Source organism: Coregonus clupeaformis, chromosome 6 (genome assembly GCF_020615455.1).
Source record: "Coregonus clupeaformis isolate EN_2021a chromosome 6, ASM2061545v1, whole genome shotgun sequence".
Lineage (NCBI taxonomy): Eukaryota > Metazoa > Chordata > Actinopteri > Salmoniformes > Salmonidae > Coregonus > Coregonus clupeaformis.
The window spans coordinates 872,501-893,006 of NC_059197.1; the positions used below are offsets into that span (position 1 = coordinate 872,501).

Below are 20,506 nucleotides of genomic sequence, written 5' to 3' on the forward strand. Positions count from 1 at the left end.
TGCATTGTGGGTCGGGTGTCATCCTAAAGAGCTGGATGGATGTGCAGTCACGCCTCTGCTCTAAGGGCCCACCGCCGAGGGGATGAGTGGAGCGAGGGAGGGAGGGAGGGGAGGATGGAAGAAAAGAGGGCAGAATATAAGTTAAAAGATAGTAAGTGAGCGGAGAGTAGATTATATGTAGAAGAATGAAGGGAGGGTGGAGGGGAGAGGGAGCGGTATTAAAATGTGTAGAGGGTAGTTTATTAGAGGTTGGAAAAAACATTCAGGAGTGTGGAGGGAAGGATGAAGGGAGGGGAAGGTGCACTGGAGTGTAGACGCTGAGGGCGTGTGTGTGTGTGTGTGTGTGTGTGCGTGTGCGTTCGCGCATGTCTGTGTGATCTGAGGTGAGGGAGGACAGAGAACATGAGAGGTTGGGCATTGAATAAATAGATAGGTGGGTCTTAGACAAACCATAGAGACATTCAGGAGAACACATTAGGAAACAAGAGAGAATACAGATACAGGATGAAAAGAAAGGGAGGATGGAATTCTAGGATGGAAGAGGAAAAGAGCATGGAAGGTCAGGAGGTTTTAGATAAAGAAGGTGTATAGAAGAAAGTGTAGAACAATGGATGACAGCATAAAGGAGCGGTGAAGAAGAGGTGGGGAGGTGAGGGGAGGTGAGGTGAGGTGTGGATGTGGAGAGCAGTGCCAAGACACACACACGCACACACACACCAAATTAGAGAAGGCGAGTGAGACATCCCTCAGTCTATCTGAGCGTTCTTCACTCCACTATTTTACCTATGGTGTTTACAATCCACCCCCATTAACACACACACACACACACACACACACACACACACACAGTGGTAGCCCGCATCAGTCAGTGCTAATGAACCATTGAGACCTCCCAGAGTGCAAGCAGGGTGTTTGTGGCTTGGGTGATGGACCATTTGGATTCATTGATGTTTATCATATCATCTCTCAGAACATTGAAAATCCTTATAGACTAGTGCGTGGACAGTGACAAATTAGGATTTAAAAAACAGTGACCATTCTACCTATTCTATTTCTATGGGAGAGGGGACTAGGGAGGGGTGATTATGGGCAAAAGTCATCATTGGTTTGGACATCCTGTCAGAAAACTTCTGGGTAGGAAATGATGCAGTGTCCAATACACACACACACACCATTACCTCAGTGTTGGCCTGCTCCCTGGCTACTAGCTAAGGACACCTTTCCCATCCACTTTCTCTCCTTATCTCTCTCTCCCTCTGTTCTCCAACCGCTGCCCCAACCCTCCCCCATCCTTCCCCAACCATCCCCCATTCTCCCCCACCCTGTACCTGCTCCCATGCCAGCAGCAGGTTACGACCTAAGGGAGGGCCCATGTGACACACACACATGCAGCACACATGCACGCAGAGCCCAGGTGACACACACACACACTCAGCCAGGTCACACACACACACAGCCAGGTGACACACACACTCAGGAAGGATGTACCTGTGACCAGACCTGGTGCTAAGGCTGGGGTCACACCCCGGGGACCAGAGTAACCATGGTTACTCATCATGACATCTGTACACTGTAATTTCTTTCATGTTGTGCAATATTTTAGTCCTGCTATTATATTAATTGTTCTTTCATTGCTACTGGTCATTTCCATGTAAAATGACCCATGAGCACCAACAAGTGAAGTTCATAGGAGCATGTCAAATTGGGTGTCAAATTAAAACTAAATATATTTTTCAACCATTTTCCATCCTAAAAATTAGGAATAATCAAAGGCTTTGATTTCTGGGCAAACAGATGGAAAAAGGTTCTAGAAATACAGAAATACATACAGAAATACATCAAAACCCAATAATGTTGAAGACCCCTGCCAACTAATATCAACACTTATATTTATTTTTGGAGACATTTTTCTGCCTTCTGTAAGTTTAAGAAACATTGCCTTGTGCCTTGAAATTCTATTCCCAAAAACCCAAATATCTTTAAGATATTTTCGAATTTCTCTCCCTCATGAGGAGGGAGGATAATGAAAGTTTACAGAAGTAACAAGTAAAGGTAGACCTATCAATTAGTTAGTTTTTACGGAAAGCAGTTTGGTTTATCAATTATTAAGTGATTATAACTCAACATTTCTGAAAAATCTGTAACAGAATTTCGGCAATTGAATTTGCTACAATGGGAAATCATAGTAGCCACAAACCACAGTTGGGTTGACAAGTTTGGACAGCACAGTACAGCACACAATAGAGTACAGTAAAGTATAGTTCCGTACAGTACAGTAGAGTTCTATACAGTACACAGTAGAGCACACAAGAGTTGAGTACATTATAATGAACTGAACTCTACTGTACTCTACTGTACTCTACTGAACTATACTCTACTTTACTCTACTGTACTGTACTCTTCTGTGCTGTACTGAAATCTACTGTGCTGTGCTCTGCTCTACTCTACTGAGCTCTACTGTGCTGGACTTTGATGTCCAAACTTGTGAAATATAGACGTCTATGATTGGTTCAGATTTGGTCCTTTCCGGACCAACCAAATGTGGGCTTGTTTGGGGGCATTGCTCATTAAAATTATAGCCAGTGTGTAGAACAATACCCAAATATGCAAAGGAGGATATTGCATATTTATACCTTTATCTACCTATTTAGAATACATCGCCATGAAGAGAACAACATTCATATCCATAATGATGCATTTCTGTGTAGTACAGATCAGGGACCCATGATGAAATTATGTTACCGCAATTCCATTACCACGTGCAAATCCACTTCACTTACTGTAGTTCAATAACCAAATGCGATTTTGTTCAAAGTCAATGTGTCATGTCATAGCTGACATCACGCTCTTTCTGCAGACATCGTTGAATCTTAATTCAGAGCAGATATTTAACCGTTTTTAGAAAACTGAGGGAGAATTTACCAAGAAATTCTGCTACCAAACTTTGCATCTGCATAGTTCTTCCAGTAAATGTGTTTTGTAAAAAAATGCTGTGTCAATTGTTAAAAGTAGTCATTTTGCAGAGAGTTGTATGGTTTGTTAAACTTTTAAATCAATGTTCTTAGTTTGGCATACATTTTAAGTGAAAAATCTGAGTCACAGCGCAATTCTGTTACCGTGGAATTGCCCAATTGTTTTATGTCATTTTTGTATGAACTGTGCTATAAAGATCATTATCAAAAACCGTATCGCATTATTTTCCAATAATGCAATACTACAAAACAGATAGACAGTCCAACACACTTCAAAATGTAATCTATCAGTAATGCAATAAACACAGATATGCAAATTAGATGCACAGAAGCATACCAACATTTTAACACACAAGTATACACATAACAATAGGACAAATATAATCATCCACCAAATCATTATTATTATTATTATTACCGTTTTTTTCCGATTGCTAACAAGCATTGTTCAATACTGCGGATACATGTGCAAAACTCAAAATACAGTTATCACAACAACACTATGTGGCAGCCTGTGGATCATTTGTCATTGCTTTGACACAAAATGCATTCAATGACAACATCTTTCAAATTACATTAATACTTGTCTCACAAACACACATTTACCAACAAAACTCTATGTATCTACAGACCATTTTGCAAATGTTAAGATACCCTTATCAAAACTGTTAAACTCAAGTTCAAAAGCTACAGACAATTGAATTAGACTGCAATTTTTTACATTGCTACAGTAAAAGCAAAGTAGAAATTCTAAAATAAAAATAAAATAATAATAATAACTTAATTATTCACAGCTGATTTTCATTCTACATTACGTAACTGAAGACCTACCCAGGTGTTTTCCATTTTTATGTCATTACCATCTCTACAAAAGGGGACATCTTTGGAATATATTTTACATAAACATGGACCCAGCCAGAGATCGTGTAGTGGCTTACAGAGGTGGAAGAGTTGCCGGGCGAGGCAGAGGATTACGTATCCGTGGTGGAAGACCACTGAGGGGAAGACTCAGAGTTGTAGTGTCAGATGAGATTAGGGCTACAATCATTGATCATGTTGTCAATCATGGTCTATCAATGAGAGATGCTGGTCTCAGAGTGCAGCAAAATTTGCAATGCTCAACTGTGTCATCTATTATAAGAACCTTCCAGCAAACTAGCAGGTAAGATATGCATTCTGCATGGGCATCTAACTGTACTGAATATTACTGTAGAGTAGTAAATCGAGCAAAAGCTCTCCGAACCACTTGTGTGTAATTACATTTCTGTTTTAGGACCCAACGGTTACCAAATGGAGGGGGGAGAGGTAGGATTTTCTCTGCTCAGCTGGAAGCTGTAATTGTTGACATGGTCATTAGCAACAATGCCATAAAACTCAGAGGAATTCAAGAGAGAGTGTTGGCAGACAATAATACATTTCAAAATGTTGAAAGTGTAAGCACGACAACCATTGCTAGAGTCTTGACAAAGCATCATATCAGCATGAAGCAGGTGTACACTGTTCCCTTTGAGAGGAACTCTGATCGTGTCAAGGAATGTAATACAGTACTGTTTTTACTGTAAACAAAACCCACCAGAGCACTGCACACTCAGCAGTGATTTCAGTTACAGTATACTGTAATGTAAACTACTGTTATAGAATAACTGTTATGTTGCCTTGTGGATTTACAATATTTTGAGCGTTCCACAGGGATGCACACAAATTGACACATTTTCAAGTGGTAGCTGTTTTAGAGTTTTGTAGGTCATGATACTATGAATGACAAAGTGTGCATGTCATGAGAGACTGTTAGCTTTCATTTGGTAGAAAGATTTGCTTTTGAGACATGTAGGATGTGCATTGCCAAGTTGCATGTTGTTTTGATAACTGTATTTACAGTTTTGCACATGTATCCGCAGTATTGAACAATGCTTGTTAGCAATCGAAAAAAAACTGTAAACCACAATAGTCTGATATGAAATACATACTGCAAATACACCCCTAGCATCCACACATATATCCACTCACTCTCTCACACACTGACAGAAACATACAAACAAACTTGCTTTGACAAACAATGTTCCCTCTCTCCTTGTCACTCAACCCTGAAGTTCCACCAAAACAGACTGGTTCCACTCTCTCTCTTACGAGTCAGTTTAGAAATACACAGATACGTTGCTAAGGTTGCTAAGGAAAAAAACAGGCCTGACTGAGTACACAGTGTGTGTGTTTAAGTGTGCGCATGTGCGTGCCTGTGTGTGTGCGTGCGTGACCAGAGAGAGAGGAAAGTAAACAACAGTAATGAGACAGGGCCACTGATGATATCGGCGACACTGACAATAATGCAGTGATATTTCTACCGCTAGTCACCAAAACAACAACACTGTGTTATTTGTGCTATTTGGGTCAATAATCACAGAAGGGATGACAGAGCCGGGGAGTGAAGTGGGTGTTGTTCCATGTCTGAGAGCATGGTGTGTGTGTGTGTGTGTGTTTGTGTGTTCGTCAGGGTGCAATGTCATTGTGGGAGTGTGTGTGGGAGTGCAGCGTTGTCTGGTGTGTGTGCGTGGACTACCATAGTGTGTTTTGTGTGTGTTATTTAATAGTTCACTGTGAGTGTGTGTGTGTGTGTGTGTGTGTGTGTGTGTGTGTGTGTGTGTGTGTGTGTGTGTGTGTGTGTGTGTGTGTGTGTGTGTGTGTGTGTGTGTGTGTGTGTGTGTGTGTGTGTGTGTGTGTGTGTGTGTGTGTGTGTGTGTGTGTGCGTGCGTGCGTGTGTGTGTGTGTGTCGTCTAGAGCTGAGGAGAGGGCTCAAAGTGTGTCATGGCAGTGAGTTGAGAGGCTGGAAGAAACCATTAAAACACTGTATTTAAGATGATTCGCTCAACTGGGCTTTCCTAACCCCACTATTTCCCCAGAAAACATCCATGGAATGTCTAGCATCTCTTGCACAACTGTCATTTATTTCATCTTCTCTTAAACCACTGTTCTGGAAGCATTTTACACATTTTACCCCTCGTAACCTCTCCATCCACAACAAGTCTGGGTTTGGAGGGAGGATGGGGCCTTTTTCCATTTGGACATACCACAGCTCCACAGTTCCAGGTCTCTCATGCTATGCCCTCATTGACCACAGGCTGTGTTAGCATGGAGCTAGAACCAGAGGGAGTTCCCAAAACAAGACGCAATACCAACAAGGAAATTAAACAGCCATAAATCGCTGGAAACTGTCTGATTGTTTCTCCCTCCCTTCCCCTCCAGTCTGCAATAAATAAAAGGCCTGAGTTAATTATGGCCAGACAGATGCCCATGTATGCCCACAATCCTACCCCTCCACATTCTTTTTCCTCAAAGCTCATGGAGCCAGGTGTGCCCCTCTATCTCCATTTCTCCCTGATGTTCAGTCTCTCTTCCTTTCTCTCTCTTTCTGTCTCTTTTATCCCTCTCACTCCATTTATGATGGGCACTATGACCCCCCTCCAGTCACTCCCCACCTCTCTCTGAGCCCTCAGACATGGGCTGGGTAGGATATCCTGGCTGAGCCAGGCTGTACAAACACAGCTCTACGACAGGAAGGACTCCCAGCCATGAGAGAGGAATTTCCCCTCCACACACACACATACACACACACGCACAAACATACAAAAGTGCACAAGAGAAATATGTTAGTCAAAACTTTCGACTATAACAGTATTCTCTCTCCCTCTCGCTCCCTCTACCCCTCTCTCTCTCTCTCTCTCTCTCTCTCCATCACCCCATTTTTTTACATTCTACATGAGCAGCACACAAATCATTCTGCTACCAGGCCCATTACTATCAGAACCTCTCTCTCATACAGATGGCACCACTCTCCTGAAGTATCAATAGCCCAACTGTAATTATAGACAGACACACACACACACACAAACACACAGTAACACACACACACACACACATCCACACGTCTCCTCAGTGACAGTGTTGTCATGACAGCGGTGCTTGAAGCTGGATACGGTGGCTTGCACCACACCAGCAACACCCGAATGGAATCACAGCAACAGTGCGTCCATTCCAAATGGCACCCTATTCCCTATATAGTGCACTATACCCTATGGGCCCTGGTCAAAGGTAGTGCACTACATATGGAAAATAGGGTGCCAATTGAGACACAAGCAGTATTAACATTCCAAGACAGACCTACCCGCTAGTGTGAAATTACCACAGGACATGAATAGAAGGGGCTATATTAAATAGTAGTAAGAATATGGATTCGCGTAGCGTGTGTACATCCTGGTAAATTGATTCTGGCACAGCTTTGATAGGCGTTTATAATGACTGACACAGGAACACTCTGGAATACTGGCTGCTTTCTAAAGCATTTAGAGCATAGAATTAGAATTAGTTCTAATCATTATATTTCTATAAGAGAGAAAACCTACACTGAGTATACAAAACATTAAGCTCTTTCCATGACATAGACTGACCAGGTGAATCCATCTTAAAGCTATGATCCCTTATTGATGTCACTTATTAAATCCACTTCAACCAGTGTATATGAAGGGGAGGAGACATGTTAATGAAGGATTTTTAAGCCTTGAGACAATTGAGACATGGATTGTGTATGTGTGCCATTCAGAGGGTGAATGGGCAAGACAAAATACTTAAGTGCCTTTGAACGGGGTATGGTAGTAGGTGCCAGGAGCACCGGTTTGTGTTAAGAACAGCAACACTGCTGGGTTTTTCATGCTCAACAGTTTCCCGTGTGTATCAAGAATGGTCCACCACCCAAAGCACATCCAGCCAACTTGGGACAACTGTGGGAAGCATTGGAGTCAACATGGGCCAGCATCCCTGTGGAACGCTTTGACACCTTGTAGAGTCCTAAGGTTTGGTATACTCAGTGTCTGATGACAAAAGAGAGAACAGAAAGGAGATCCAAGTCCAGTTCTTGGTCCTTGGCGAGAGCTCTCGAGGAAGAGGGCTCAGGGAAGAACCATATTAATGTTATCAACATCATAATAATTGATCAAGCCTTACAATAACAGAGGAAAAATCAATGCAGTATGTGTGGAAAAAGATATCCCTCTCCCTCTAGTACAAGCACATCTATCTCTCTCTCTTACTCTACCTATCCCCTCTCCCTTTCTCTTCCCTTCCTCATTCAATGGCTCTCTTTGTGACTTCTCTCACACTACCTCTTTCTTTACACATGATTTGTCTCTCAGACAGAGGATGGATGGAAATGGAGGAGACACATACAGAGAGAAAAATACAGAGAGCAGCAGAAGGAGAGAAATATATATATATAGAGAGAGAGAGAGGGAGAGGGAGAGGGAGAGGGAGAGCGAGAGAGGGAGAGAGAGGGAGAGAGAGAGAGAGAGAGAGAGAGAGAGAGGGAGACCTGTGACACAGTCATTAATTCCAGTGTGTGTATCTGCTGTTCCTGTCTGACTGTCTGCTGACCTGCACTATAGTAAACAAACATGGGGGTGAAAAGAGACAAAGTGGAGTCTGTGAGAGAGGGAATTACGGTGTCTGATTTGGGAACTCTGGAGGGTCCCAATGGATATCAGCCTCTAAGGCATTCACACACACAGACCGACACAGACACACATACAGTGAGGGAAAAAAGTATTTGATCCCCTGCTGATTTTGTACGTTTGCCCACTGACAAAGAAATGATCAGTCTATAATTTTAATGGTAGGTTTATTTGAACAGTGAGAGACAGAATAACAACAAAAAAATCCAGAAAAACGCATGTCACAAATGTTATAAATTGATTTGCATTTTAATGAGGGAAATAAGTATTTGACCCCCTCTCAATCAGAAAGATTTCTGGCTCCCATGTGTCTTTTATATAGGTAACGAGCTGAGATTAGGAGAACACTCTTAAAAGGGAGTGCTCCTAATCTCAGTTTGTTACCTGTATAAAAGACACCTGTCCACAGAAGCAATCAATCAATCAGATTCCAAACTCTCCACCATGGCCAAGACCAAAGAGCTCTCCAAGGATGTCAGGGACAAGATTGTAGACCGACACAAGGCTGGAATGGGCTACAAGACCATCGCCAAGCAGCTTGGTGAGAAGGTGACAACAGTTGGTGCGATTATTCGCAAATGGAAGAAACACAAAAGAACTGTCAATCTCCCTCGGCCTGGGGCTCCATGCAAGATCTCACCTCGTGGAGTTGCAATGATCATGAGAACGGTGAGGAATCAGCCCAGAACTACACGGGAGGATCTTGTCAATGATCTCAAGGCAGCTGGGACCATAGTCACCAAGAAAACAATTGGTAACACATTACGCCGTGAAGGACTGAAATCCTGCCGCGCCCGCAAGGTCCCCCTGCTAAAGAAAGCACATATACATGCCCGTCTGAAGTTTGCCAATGAACATCTGAATGATTAAGAGGAGAACTGGGTGAAAGTGGTGTGGTCAGATGAGATCAAAATGGAGCTCTTTGGCATCAACTCAACTCGCCGTGTTTGGAGGAGGAGGAATGCTGCCTATGACCCCAAGAACACCATCTCCACCGTCAAACATGGAGGTGGAAACATTATGCTTTGGGGGTGTTTTTCTGCTAAGGGGACAGGACAACTTCACCTCATCAAAGGGACGATGGACGGGGCAATGTACCGTCAAATCTAGGGTGAGAACCTCCTTCCCTCAGCCAGGGCATTGAAAATGGGTCGTGGATGGGTATTCCAGCATGACAATGACCCAAAACACACGGCCAAGGCAACAAAGGAGTGGCTCAAGAAGAAGCACATTAAGGTCCTGGAGTGGCCTAGCCAGTCTCCAGACCTTAATCCCGTAGAAAATCTGTGGAGGGAGCTGAAGGTTTGAGTTGCCAAATGTCAGCCTCGAAACCTTAATGACTTGGAGAAGATCTGCAAAGAGGAGTGGGACAAAATCCCTCCTGAGATGTGTGTGCAAACCTGGTGGCCAACTACAAGAAACGTCTGACCTCTGTGATTGCCAACAAGGGTTTTGCCACCAAGTACTAAGTCATGTTTTGCAGAGGGGTCAAATACTTATTTCCCTCATTAAAATTCAAATCAATTTATAACATTTTTGACATGCGTTTTTCTGGATTTTTCTGTTGTTATTCTGTCTCTCACTGTTCAAATAAACCTACCATTAAAATTATAGACTGATCATGTCTTTGTCAGTGGGCAAACGTACAAAATCAGCAGGGGATCAAATACTTTTTTCCCTCACTGTACATACACAGTCAAAATCTTACATTAACGCTCACACATGCATGAAACCTAGAACAGACATGGACTATCCCCTGGGTGTACGCATCCACCCCACCCTGCTGCCGCGTGACCGACCCTGTCCCTATAACTACGCCTCTCTGTTCCTTTATGTTTGCCATCTTTTTGTTTTCCTTTCATTCAGGACATGATTAGTATCAGACTCTTCATCCCCCATTCCTCCCCTCCTCCTCCTCCTCCTTTCTCTCTGTCTTTGAGTCACATTCTTAGGTGGTTAATTGGCTTGACAAAGGTATGTGATTCCAGGCTACTTCAAATGCTCTGAAACAACAGAGCCGTCGCGGCATGGCATGTTCCCTCCCTGACTCCCCATCTCTCCCCCCATCTCGCCTCGCCTCCCCGGCCCACAGCGAGACGCCCCCTCCGGCTTCCGCAGGAAATTACCTTGTCTGGTCACTGGCTGCTAAACATCCACACTTGTGTGTTTAGTGTGAGGCACGGCGAGTGAGAAAGTAGGTATGGGGATGGGTGTGTGTGTGTGTGTGTGTGGTCACTGGATGGCCTCTCAAAAGTTACCCGCAAGGACACACCCCACACAGGTCCACACTCTCTTTTCCCAGAGATGAGATGTCAGGTAAGTGAGTCAATCACCCACAGATAGACAGCAGAACGGAATGAGAGCAGTGTTCATGTGTTAATAATGAGTAGTAGTTAGAGACCGTGGCTCCCACGATGCCATAGTGAGATTAAAAAGAAGGAAAGGACTTGGAGGATGACATAGAAGAGACAGGGAACTACACTTGGGACCCAGGGGTTTATCCAGTTCACTACACACCATTCACTGTGTCCCTGAACAGGGATACCCCAAGGAAAACCATTAGTAGTATGACTGATATTCCCTGCTACATCTAATTCCCATAGCAAAGGAAGCTACAGTGAGCTCCAAAAGTATTGGGACAGTGAATTTTGTTTTGCTGTTTTGGTTCTGTACTCCAGCACTTTGGATTTTAAATGATAGAACGGCTATGTGATCAAAGTGCAGATTGTCAGCTTTAATTTGAAGGTATTTTCATCCATACCGGGTGAACCGTATAAAAATTACAGCACTTTTTGTACATAGTCCACCATTTTAGGAGACCAAAAGTATTGGGACAAATTCAAAAGTTTTAGAACACCTACTCATTGAAGGGTTTTTCTCTATTTTTCCTATTTCTACATTGTAGAATAATAGTGAAGACATCAAAACTATGAAATAACACATATGGAATCATGTAGTAACCAGAAAAGTGTTTAACAAATCAAAACATATTTTATATTTGAGATTCTTCAAATAGCCACCCTTTGCCTTGATGACAGCTTTGCACAATCTTGGCATTCTCTCAACCAGCTTCATGAGGTAGTCACCTGGAATGCATTTCAATTAACAGGTGGGCCTTCTTAAAAGTTAATTTGTGGAATTTCTTTCCTTCTTAATGCGTTTGAGCCAAACAGTTGTGTTGTGACAAGGTAGTAGGGTATACAGATGATAGCCCTATTTGGTAAAAGACCAAGTTCATACTATGGTAAGAACAGCTCAAATAAGCAAAGAGAAACAACAGTCCATCATTACTTTAAGACATGAAGGTCAGTCAATACAGAACATTTCAAGAACTTTGAAAGTTTCTTCAAGTGCAGTCGCAAAAACCATCAAGCACTATGATGAAACTGGCTCTCATGAGGACCACCACAGGAATGGAAGACCCAGAGTTACCTCTGCTGCAGAGGATAAGTTCATTAGAGTTACCAGCCTCAGAAATTGCAGTCCAAATAAATGCTTCACAGAGTTCAAGTAACAGACACATCTCAACATCAACTGTTCAGAGGAGACTGTGTGAATCAGGCCTTCATGGTCTAATTGCTGCAAAGAATCCACTCCTAAAGGACACCAATAAGAAGAAGAGACTTGCTTGGGCCAAGAAAAATGAGCAACAGACATTAGACCGGTGGAAATGAGTCCTTTGGTCTGGAGTCCAAATTTGAGACTTTTGATTCCAACCGCTGTGTCTTTGTGAGATGCGGTGTGGGTGAACGGATGATCTCTGCATGTTTATTTCCCACTGTAAAGCATGGAGGAGGAGGTGTAATGGTGTGGTGGTGCTTTGCTGGTGACACTGTCTGTGATATTTAGAATTCAAGGCATACTTTCTGCAGCAATACACCATCCCATCTGGTTTGGGCTTAGTGGGACTATCATTTGTTTTTCTACAGGACAATGACCCAACACACCTCCAGACTGTGTAAGGGCTATTTTACCAAGAATGAGAGTGATGGAGGGCTGCATCAGATGACATGGCCTCCACAATCCCCAAACCTCAACCAAATTGAGATGGTTTGGAATGAGTCGGACCGCAGAGTGAAGGAAAAGCAGCCAAGTGCTCAGCATATGTGGGAACTCCTTCAAAACTGTTGGAAAAGCATTCCAGGTGAAGCTGGTTGAGAGAATGCCAAGAGTGTGCAAAGCTGTCATCAAGGCAAAGGGTGGATATTTGAAGAATCTCAAATATAAAATATATTTTGATTTGTTTAACACTTTTTTGGTTATTACATGATTCCATATGTGTTATTTCATAGATTTGATGTCTTCACTATTATTCTACAATGTAGAAAATAGTATAAATAAAGAAAAACCATGGAATGAGTAGGTGTGTCCAAACCTTTGACTGGTACTGTATATACACACACTGAGTATACAAAACATTAGCAACACCTTCCTAATATTGAGTTGCACCTCATTTTGCCCTCAGAACAGCCTCAATTCGTCGGGGCATGGACTTCAAGGAGTCGAAAGCGTTCCACTGGGAATGTAGAAAATATTAAAAATAAAGGAAAACCCTTGAATGAGTAGATGTTCTAAAACCTTTGACCAGTAGTGTATATGTGTATTAAAGTAGTCAAATGTTTAGTATTTGGTCCCATATCCCTAGCACCCGAGTGGCGCAGCGGTCTAAGGCACTGTATCTCAGTGCTTGAGGCGTCACTACAGACCACCTGGTTCAATTCCAGGCTGTATCACAACTGGCCGTGATTGGGAGTCCCATAGGGCGGCGCACAATTGGCCCAGCATCATCCGGGTTAGGCCGTCATTGTAAATAAGAATTTGTTCTTAACTGACTTGTCTAGTTAAATAAAGGTTAAATAAAATACAATGATTATATCAAGCTTGTGACTCTACAAACTTGTTGGATGCGTTTGTTTTGGTTGTGTTTTAAATAATGTTGTGCCCAATAGAAATTAATGGAAAATAATGTATGTTTCTAAACACTTAATGTGGATGCTACCATGATTACGGATAGTGATGAATGAATCGTGAATAATGATGAGTGAGAATGTTACAGAGAGAGAGAGAGAGAAAGAGATAGAGAGAGAGAGAGAGAGAGAGAGAGAGAGAGAGAGAGAGAGAGAGAGAGAGGAGATGGATAAAGTGTGTGGGAGAGTGTTGACAGATGAGTGACTTTTGGAGGGGGTGGACACAGGCGATGGAGGATAGAGTAGTAAAGGTAGAGAAACTGAGAGATTGGGTGGGGGGAGTGCTAGAGGGAGCTGGGTGAGGAGTCAATAGACTTCTGTAATTACACCTGCTCAACTACTTACAAAGCTGTGTGCCCATGCACTTCTTCAAACACAGTGTACTCAGATGAACGCACGCACACACACACACACACACTCCACACACGGTCCCTACAGGATCTCCAAGGTGATTGTGAAAATCTGCTTCCCCCTCCTAATAAAGAAACTCCCATTTCAATCCAATTTGCACACAAATTAAATCATTAAAAGGCTGCCTCCCTAGAGAGACTTGTGTCCTCCAGGTTATTAACTTATCTCTAAAAAACACAAGGCTCAATCCCTGATGGAATTCACTTTCTTTGCGTGTCATGATACACTGTGTGTGAGCTAATTTACAGTATGGGTGTCAGTCGATTTGTGCCTGCGCTCCTGTGCTGTGTGCCTTTAGAAGCATATACAGTATGGGAGTATGAGAGGGTGAGACTGTCACACCCTGATCTGTTTCACCTGTCTTTGTGCTTGTCTCCACCCCCCTCCAGGTGTCGCCCATCTTCCCCATTATCCCCTGTGTATTTATACCTGTGTTCTCTGTTTCTCTGTTGCCAGTTCATCTTGTCTTGCAGCGTGCTTTCCCATCTTCCTGTTTCTCAAGTTCTGTTTCCTAATTTTCACGGTTCTGACCATTCTGCCTGCCCTGACCCCGAGCCTGCCTGCCGTCCTGTACCTGCCTGACTCTGACCTGATCACGAACCTCTGCCTGTCCTCGACCTGCCCTTCGCCTGCCCCATGTTTATAATACATTATCTGAGAACTGTTCTATCCGCCTCCTGTGTCTGCATCTGGGTCATATCCCGAGTCGTGATAGAGACAGGATTGTGTGTGTGTGTGTGTGTGTCCAATGTCAGCCCACAGGTGAGTGTGTATGGGAGAGTCATCGATGGACAAAGGAGAGGAAAGCACAAAGGAGGAGTAGAGAAGACGAGTGAAAGAGGGAGCGACCCAAATGAAAGAATGTTCTAAGTGTTCTCTCTGTCCTCGTCTCTCCTCCCATATCCCCTGGTGACTGGGCCAGCCTGACTCCCACACAACACAAATGCACAGGTAAACCCACAGTGTGTGTGTGTGTGTGTGTGTGTGTGTGTGTGTGTGTGTGTGTGTGTGTGTGTGTGTGTGTGTGTGTGTGTGTGTGTGTGTGTGTGTGTGTGTGTGTGTGTGTGTGTGTGTGTGTGTGTATGTGCGTCTGTGTGTAGTAGAGCATATTAGAACCAACCTAGAACACAGTAGAGTACTGGCTGAATTACATTTGCATAATCCCTCTACTTTGCATGTTTGAAAGCAGGGCCCTTTCAGTTGTTCCTGGAAACCCAGTTGTCACAGAGAGAACAGAGGTCAGTAAGGTCATGCTAGAGAGGATGGAAGTATGATGCTTCCTAATCAAAAAAATGACTAACCCTTAGTTAATTAATAGAGAACAAATAGTGGTCCTTCCTCAACAGTTCTGTGGATATTGCCTCTTTTGTCCGTTCTAGCATGGCCATCTAGTGACAACCCTGAAAACCCTAGTTTGGGAATTATGAGACACACTTCAACTCTGACCTTTGACTGCTGATGGTTCCTGGTACTACTGCCCTCACAAGACTGGCCTATATTCAGGTTAGTCTTATAAATGTATGTGCGGCATTGAAGGTTTTTCACTCTACAACCTGAACATACAACACAACACAATACTGTACAAGCATGTCTTTTTAAATAAACTTTATGAACAAATAAGGCAAGTGGTGGAAGCGAATGATGAATGAAAAGAAAGAAAGAGAGTGAAAAATAAATTATTATAGATGATGATGTGGTTACCGAAACACACACACCGCACACACACACATACACACACGCATGCACACACACACACACACACACACACACACACACACACACACACACACACACACAGTCAGCAGAACGTGAGTCCCACCAGTTGAGAGCTCTCTCCCTCTGGCAGTGAACCTAACCTAGGATCAGATTTAGGGGCTTAACACTTGAGGTCAGGATTATGAATGACTGACCTAAGATCAAGAGATGAGGACCACAGCCCATTCAGTTCTCTTCAATGGTATTTGTTTAGTGCCTATCACAAAGTCATTTGTTACAGGACTCTTAACAAAAGACTAAGCCCAAACCCTTCCTCTAAAGCTAGCCCAAGGCAACAACAGCACGATGGAAAACGTTGTTAGAGGAGAATGCAAAGCAGGACACTTAAACAGTTTAGTGTAAATCATACTGTACATTGATGTCAATGAGAGCCCGAAGGTTCAAGTTAGGCACCGCAGATCTAGAGTAATGATTCTATAGCATTCGGATCTTTGAGAGGAACAAGACTTTAAAGCGATTATAATGCACCTTTGTCTAAGTGCTACCTGGCAACTCTTTCTGGTGCACCACCTATTCACTCCTTCCATTCATTCATAAACTGTGTAAGTTTCCTCTGCCACATAGACAAAAAAAATGACAATCCCCACAGTCCCCCCTTTCGCCAATCAGATATGAGAGTGGAAACAACAGGAGACCGTGAGACTTGAGAAATGACCTCATGGTTCTAAATGCTTTGATATTTTATATCTCAACGGAAACGCCTTAGCTAAAACATCCCAGACCAGGCCGCTAGCTGTCCCTGGACTTGGGGTCAAACTGCAGCCAAATCCTTCAGTCCATATGATCAGACAGTGAGGGGCTGGGAGACAATAGGGAAATATAATACACATTCACAAAAACACACACACACACGCAGATTATTCACACCCAAAACACAAGCAAATACAAACGTGCACACACACCAACAGGCACATGCAGAGAAACAGGCCACACACACATACACACACACCCTCATTTCCCTGAATAGATTAGTGGAGAGAAAGCGCGAGGGCAGGAGATAAAGGCAGCTCACCTTTCCTCATAATGACTGTGCTCACCTGTTCATCCCCTCACCTGGGGCAGAGGGATCAGAATACTGCCTGAGCCTCCCCCCGTCTCCCCCCTATTTCCCCCAGCTTCCCCCCTACCTCCCAGAGATGGCCAGATAATGTGAGTCTTTCAGCCGCAGCTCTCCCCATAGAAATGCATTCATGCTGTCTCCCCTCTCCTCTCCCCTGCAGCCCAGCCTGCCCCATGGCCTGGCACTGAAATTGATCCAGATAGACTTTCTGCTGGAGAATTTTCTCACACTCATACCTGCTACTCACACACCTCCCCAACATGGAGGAGAGACACTGACAGTGTATAAAAACAAACACAAACACACAGATAATGGTCTTTAGTGACGCACACGCTTCCACAGGTGAATGGACTGATACCGATTGAATATGAGGCAAATAAACACAGAAGCGATGCGGGTGTATGTGTGCGCGCGCATCTGTGTGTTCCAGATGCCTGAAGCTAGGACACACAGACCTGTGCACTCCAACACCAGGCCAGCTGGTGAGCATGACCAGACTTATTCCCAGTCTGCCTCTAAATCTCCACCAGGGCTTTGCACAATATTAAAAACATTATTACTAGGCAATTTGAATATAATTACAACCATACAGTCAGCTCTCATTCCCCATTATTATAATACTTTCATTATGAATAACCATTCAACCTCACGGAGAGGTCAGAAACTAAGCATTCCAGGCCATAATAAAAAATGGAATGCTCTCATTGAGACAGCAAACTAAGAAATAAACAAGCGCTCCAGTCTCAGGAAGGAAGACAATGTGGATCAGTCATCCTGCGTGTGCCAAGTCATTTAAAAGGGATTCTCGCTGTGGCTCTGGCCCTGAAACGACTCAGACAAACAGACATGAATTACAGTAAAAATCCAGGGAACTACTTCTAATGGGCGCTGATGGAGGGATGGAAGGAATGAAGGGATGGAAATGGGGGGTTGAACTCAGCTCGTTGAGAACATTAGTGTCCCTCTCTGCCACCAGCTAAAAGCTTTCACCCCCCTCCAGATGTCTGCCCTGTCTCCTTCCAAACCTCCCACCCTCCCTCACCCCCCCTAGCGAACATCTCAGGGCTTAGTAACAGTAAAATATAACTACATATTTGTGAGCAGCAGCAATACACAAACCTATGTGAGCCAGAACCAACAGACTTGGACTTCTCTATCCCCACTCAAGGCCTCCACTCAACCTCAAGGCTTCAAAATTCCTCTTTGCTTTCATTTGTTGTTTCTATTTTCCCCTCTTCCTGTTTTGTTTGGGTCGGGAGATGCGGTGTTGAATAGAGGGGGGTGGAGGATTGAAGAGGAGAGAGATAGAATTGGATTATCGATGGGTCTAATGTGCGATTAATAGGTCTGCTTTTTAATGAAGACACGAGTCGTAGCCGCCAGCCTGGACTCCATATCTGATACAGATACAGACAAGTCGATACACGAAGTCAGACAGAGAGGAGCGATATCAGAGGCTTTAATGATGCAATAACACAACAGGGAAGAGTTTAGAAGGAGAGAGAGAAAGTGATAGATAAAGAGAGACAGAGGGAGAAGGAGGGAGAAAGAGATTCATCTCAGCATCACACCCAATGCCCATGTTCAGACAAGTAGAAAACTGCTACTAGTTTGTGCAAATAGTACCAAAGCCGCTTGACTGAATGCTAAGAGCTAGTGTCAACACTTTTACAGGTCGCTGTGAGTGTTACCTACTTGAACCGTAACATATTACCATGGTAACCACATTGTAGTTACACTTCTGTACTCACCGGCCAGGCGTATTTGAAGGGAATGACAATGTGTCCTGTAGTGCCATCACCTCCTCCTCCTTCGTCGTGACCTCGATGACGGAGGGATTGGGTGTTGCCCCCCAGGACGGTGGTGCTGCCCACCCCGAAGGTGCAGGCTCCGGTGGGGACGACCCGGACCTGGTACTCCTTGAGGCAGGCCTTGAAGTAGGTGTCACACTGGTCCCCGAGAGAGCAGCGCTGCCCCCCGGTGGCCTGGAGGTCACAGCACTCCCCACTCTGCAGCACACCTTGGGGGTTCTGGAAGTGACGGATCTGCAGCTCAAACATCCCCACTGCACACACAGCCTGGAAAGAGAGGGAGACAGGAGAGTTAGGATGAGGTATAACTCATACACACACGTGCACACACACACACACACAGAATCATACATACCACCCAAAGAGAGGCTGAATCTATGGGAACAAAAAACGTCTGGTTTCCGATGTCATACTTGCTGAAAAAACATTCACGAATGTGATTAATACACCTGCTCAATGGGTGGAGTATCGCATTTCATCCCAGTGCTTTCCAGCTATGGGAATCTATGGATAGCATGCCCTTTCTCTCTCTCTCTCTCCCTCTCTCTCTCTCTGTATCATCTGCTTCATTAAGGTTACCAGACTACCGTCATCCTATTCTAAGAGGTAGATAAAGAAAGGGTGATTGAGAAAGGAAAGATAACATTGATTCATACCACTTCCTCCACACAGCGGAAGAAAAATCGAATCCCTCCATCTCTCTCCGTATCTGTCCGTTTATCTCCCTCTATCTACCTCCATCTTTCCCTCCCCGCTTATTTACCCTCCTCCCTCCCTCGCTCCCTTTGTTTTCCTCTTTCACCTCTACCCTCCCCTGTCATGCATTTCCTACACCTCTCCATCTAGCACCTTCCTTTCGTTCCTCTTCTGTATCAGTACCCCTCCCTTCTTTTCTCTCCCTCTCTCCCCAGGGGTACTAGGGACCTTGCCACAGTTTCTCTCTCCTCCTCCTCCTCCTCCTCCTCCTCCTCCTCCCTTCTTTCTCTATCTGGGAACAGGCCCTCTCTCCTTCTCTCTGTACCAGCTCTTCTTCTCTGCAATTCTTCTTTGCATCTCTCTTTCTCCCTCTCCCTCTCTCTGTATCTCTCTGTCTCTCTCTCTGTCTCTCTGTCTCTCTCTGTCTCTCTGTCTGTCTCTCTCTGTCTCTCTCTCTGTCTCTCTCTCTCGGTCTCTCTCTCTGTCTCTCTCTCGGTCTCTCTCTCTGTCTCTCTCTGTCTCTCTCTCGGTCTCTCTCTCGGTCTCTCTCTGTCTCTCTCTGTCTCTCTCTCTGTCTCTCTCTCTGTATGTCTCTGTCTCTGTCTCTCTCTCTCTGTCTCTCTCTGTCTCTCTCTCTGTCTCTCTCTCTGTCTCTCTCTGTCTCTCGCGCCCTGTCTCTCCCGATCCCTTCTCCCAGAGCATATAAATCATATTCTCCTCAGCTGGGTGCAGAAGGGCACAGACAAGCTGGTAGAGCTAACAAGCCCCCCAGAGAGACAGGTGTGTGTGTGTGTGTATGTTGGTGTGTTGTATAGCAAGGAAATAATGGTTAGGATTTCCAACCACTATTAAAGCACAAACCACACACACACACGTCACACACACACATCACACACACACATCACACACACACACGTCACACACACGTCACACACACACACGTCACACACAAACATGTCACACACAATGAAATGATGCAATAAAGAATAGTGGCGTAATAGTCTTGACAACCTGACTAAAGACAACTTAGAAAGAGCAAAGCCAGTTAGAAGAATAGCTGGTAAGTCAGCCCATTGTTGTTGCGTGGCATTCTGTCCCTCACCTGCCCCTGTCCCTGGGCTAGAGGGCTAAACTGTCCTACATCAAACGACCTGTGGAGATACAGGCCCACTCATCACTCTGCATCCTCCTTTCTTCCTCTCCTCTTTCCCCCTCTCTCAGCCATTCCGGGCATACCTGCGTTTCAGCGCTCCATCTGACCGCTCCAAGTGCTCAGCCTCGACCATCACCATGGAGAGCTGTGGTAATTAAGTCCCCA

General features: G+C 44.3%; 1 protein-coding gene across 1 annotated transcript in view; it reads right to left on the bottom strand.

The window, feature by feature from the left end:
* The window catches only part of LOC121567369 (protein jagged-1b-like), a 49,743-nt gene that overhangs the window by 27,227 nt on the left and 2,010 nt on the right, over nt 1–20,506 (bottom strand). The window contains exon 2 of the mRNA XM_045217075.1: nt 18,433–18,759. Within this exon, the coding sequence (XP_045073010.1) occupies nt 18,433–18,759 (327 nt within the window). The remainder of the gene's footprint in view (nt 1–18,432; nt 18,760–20,506) is intronic.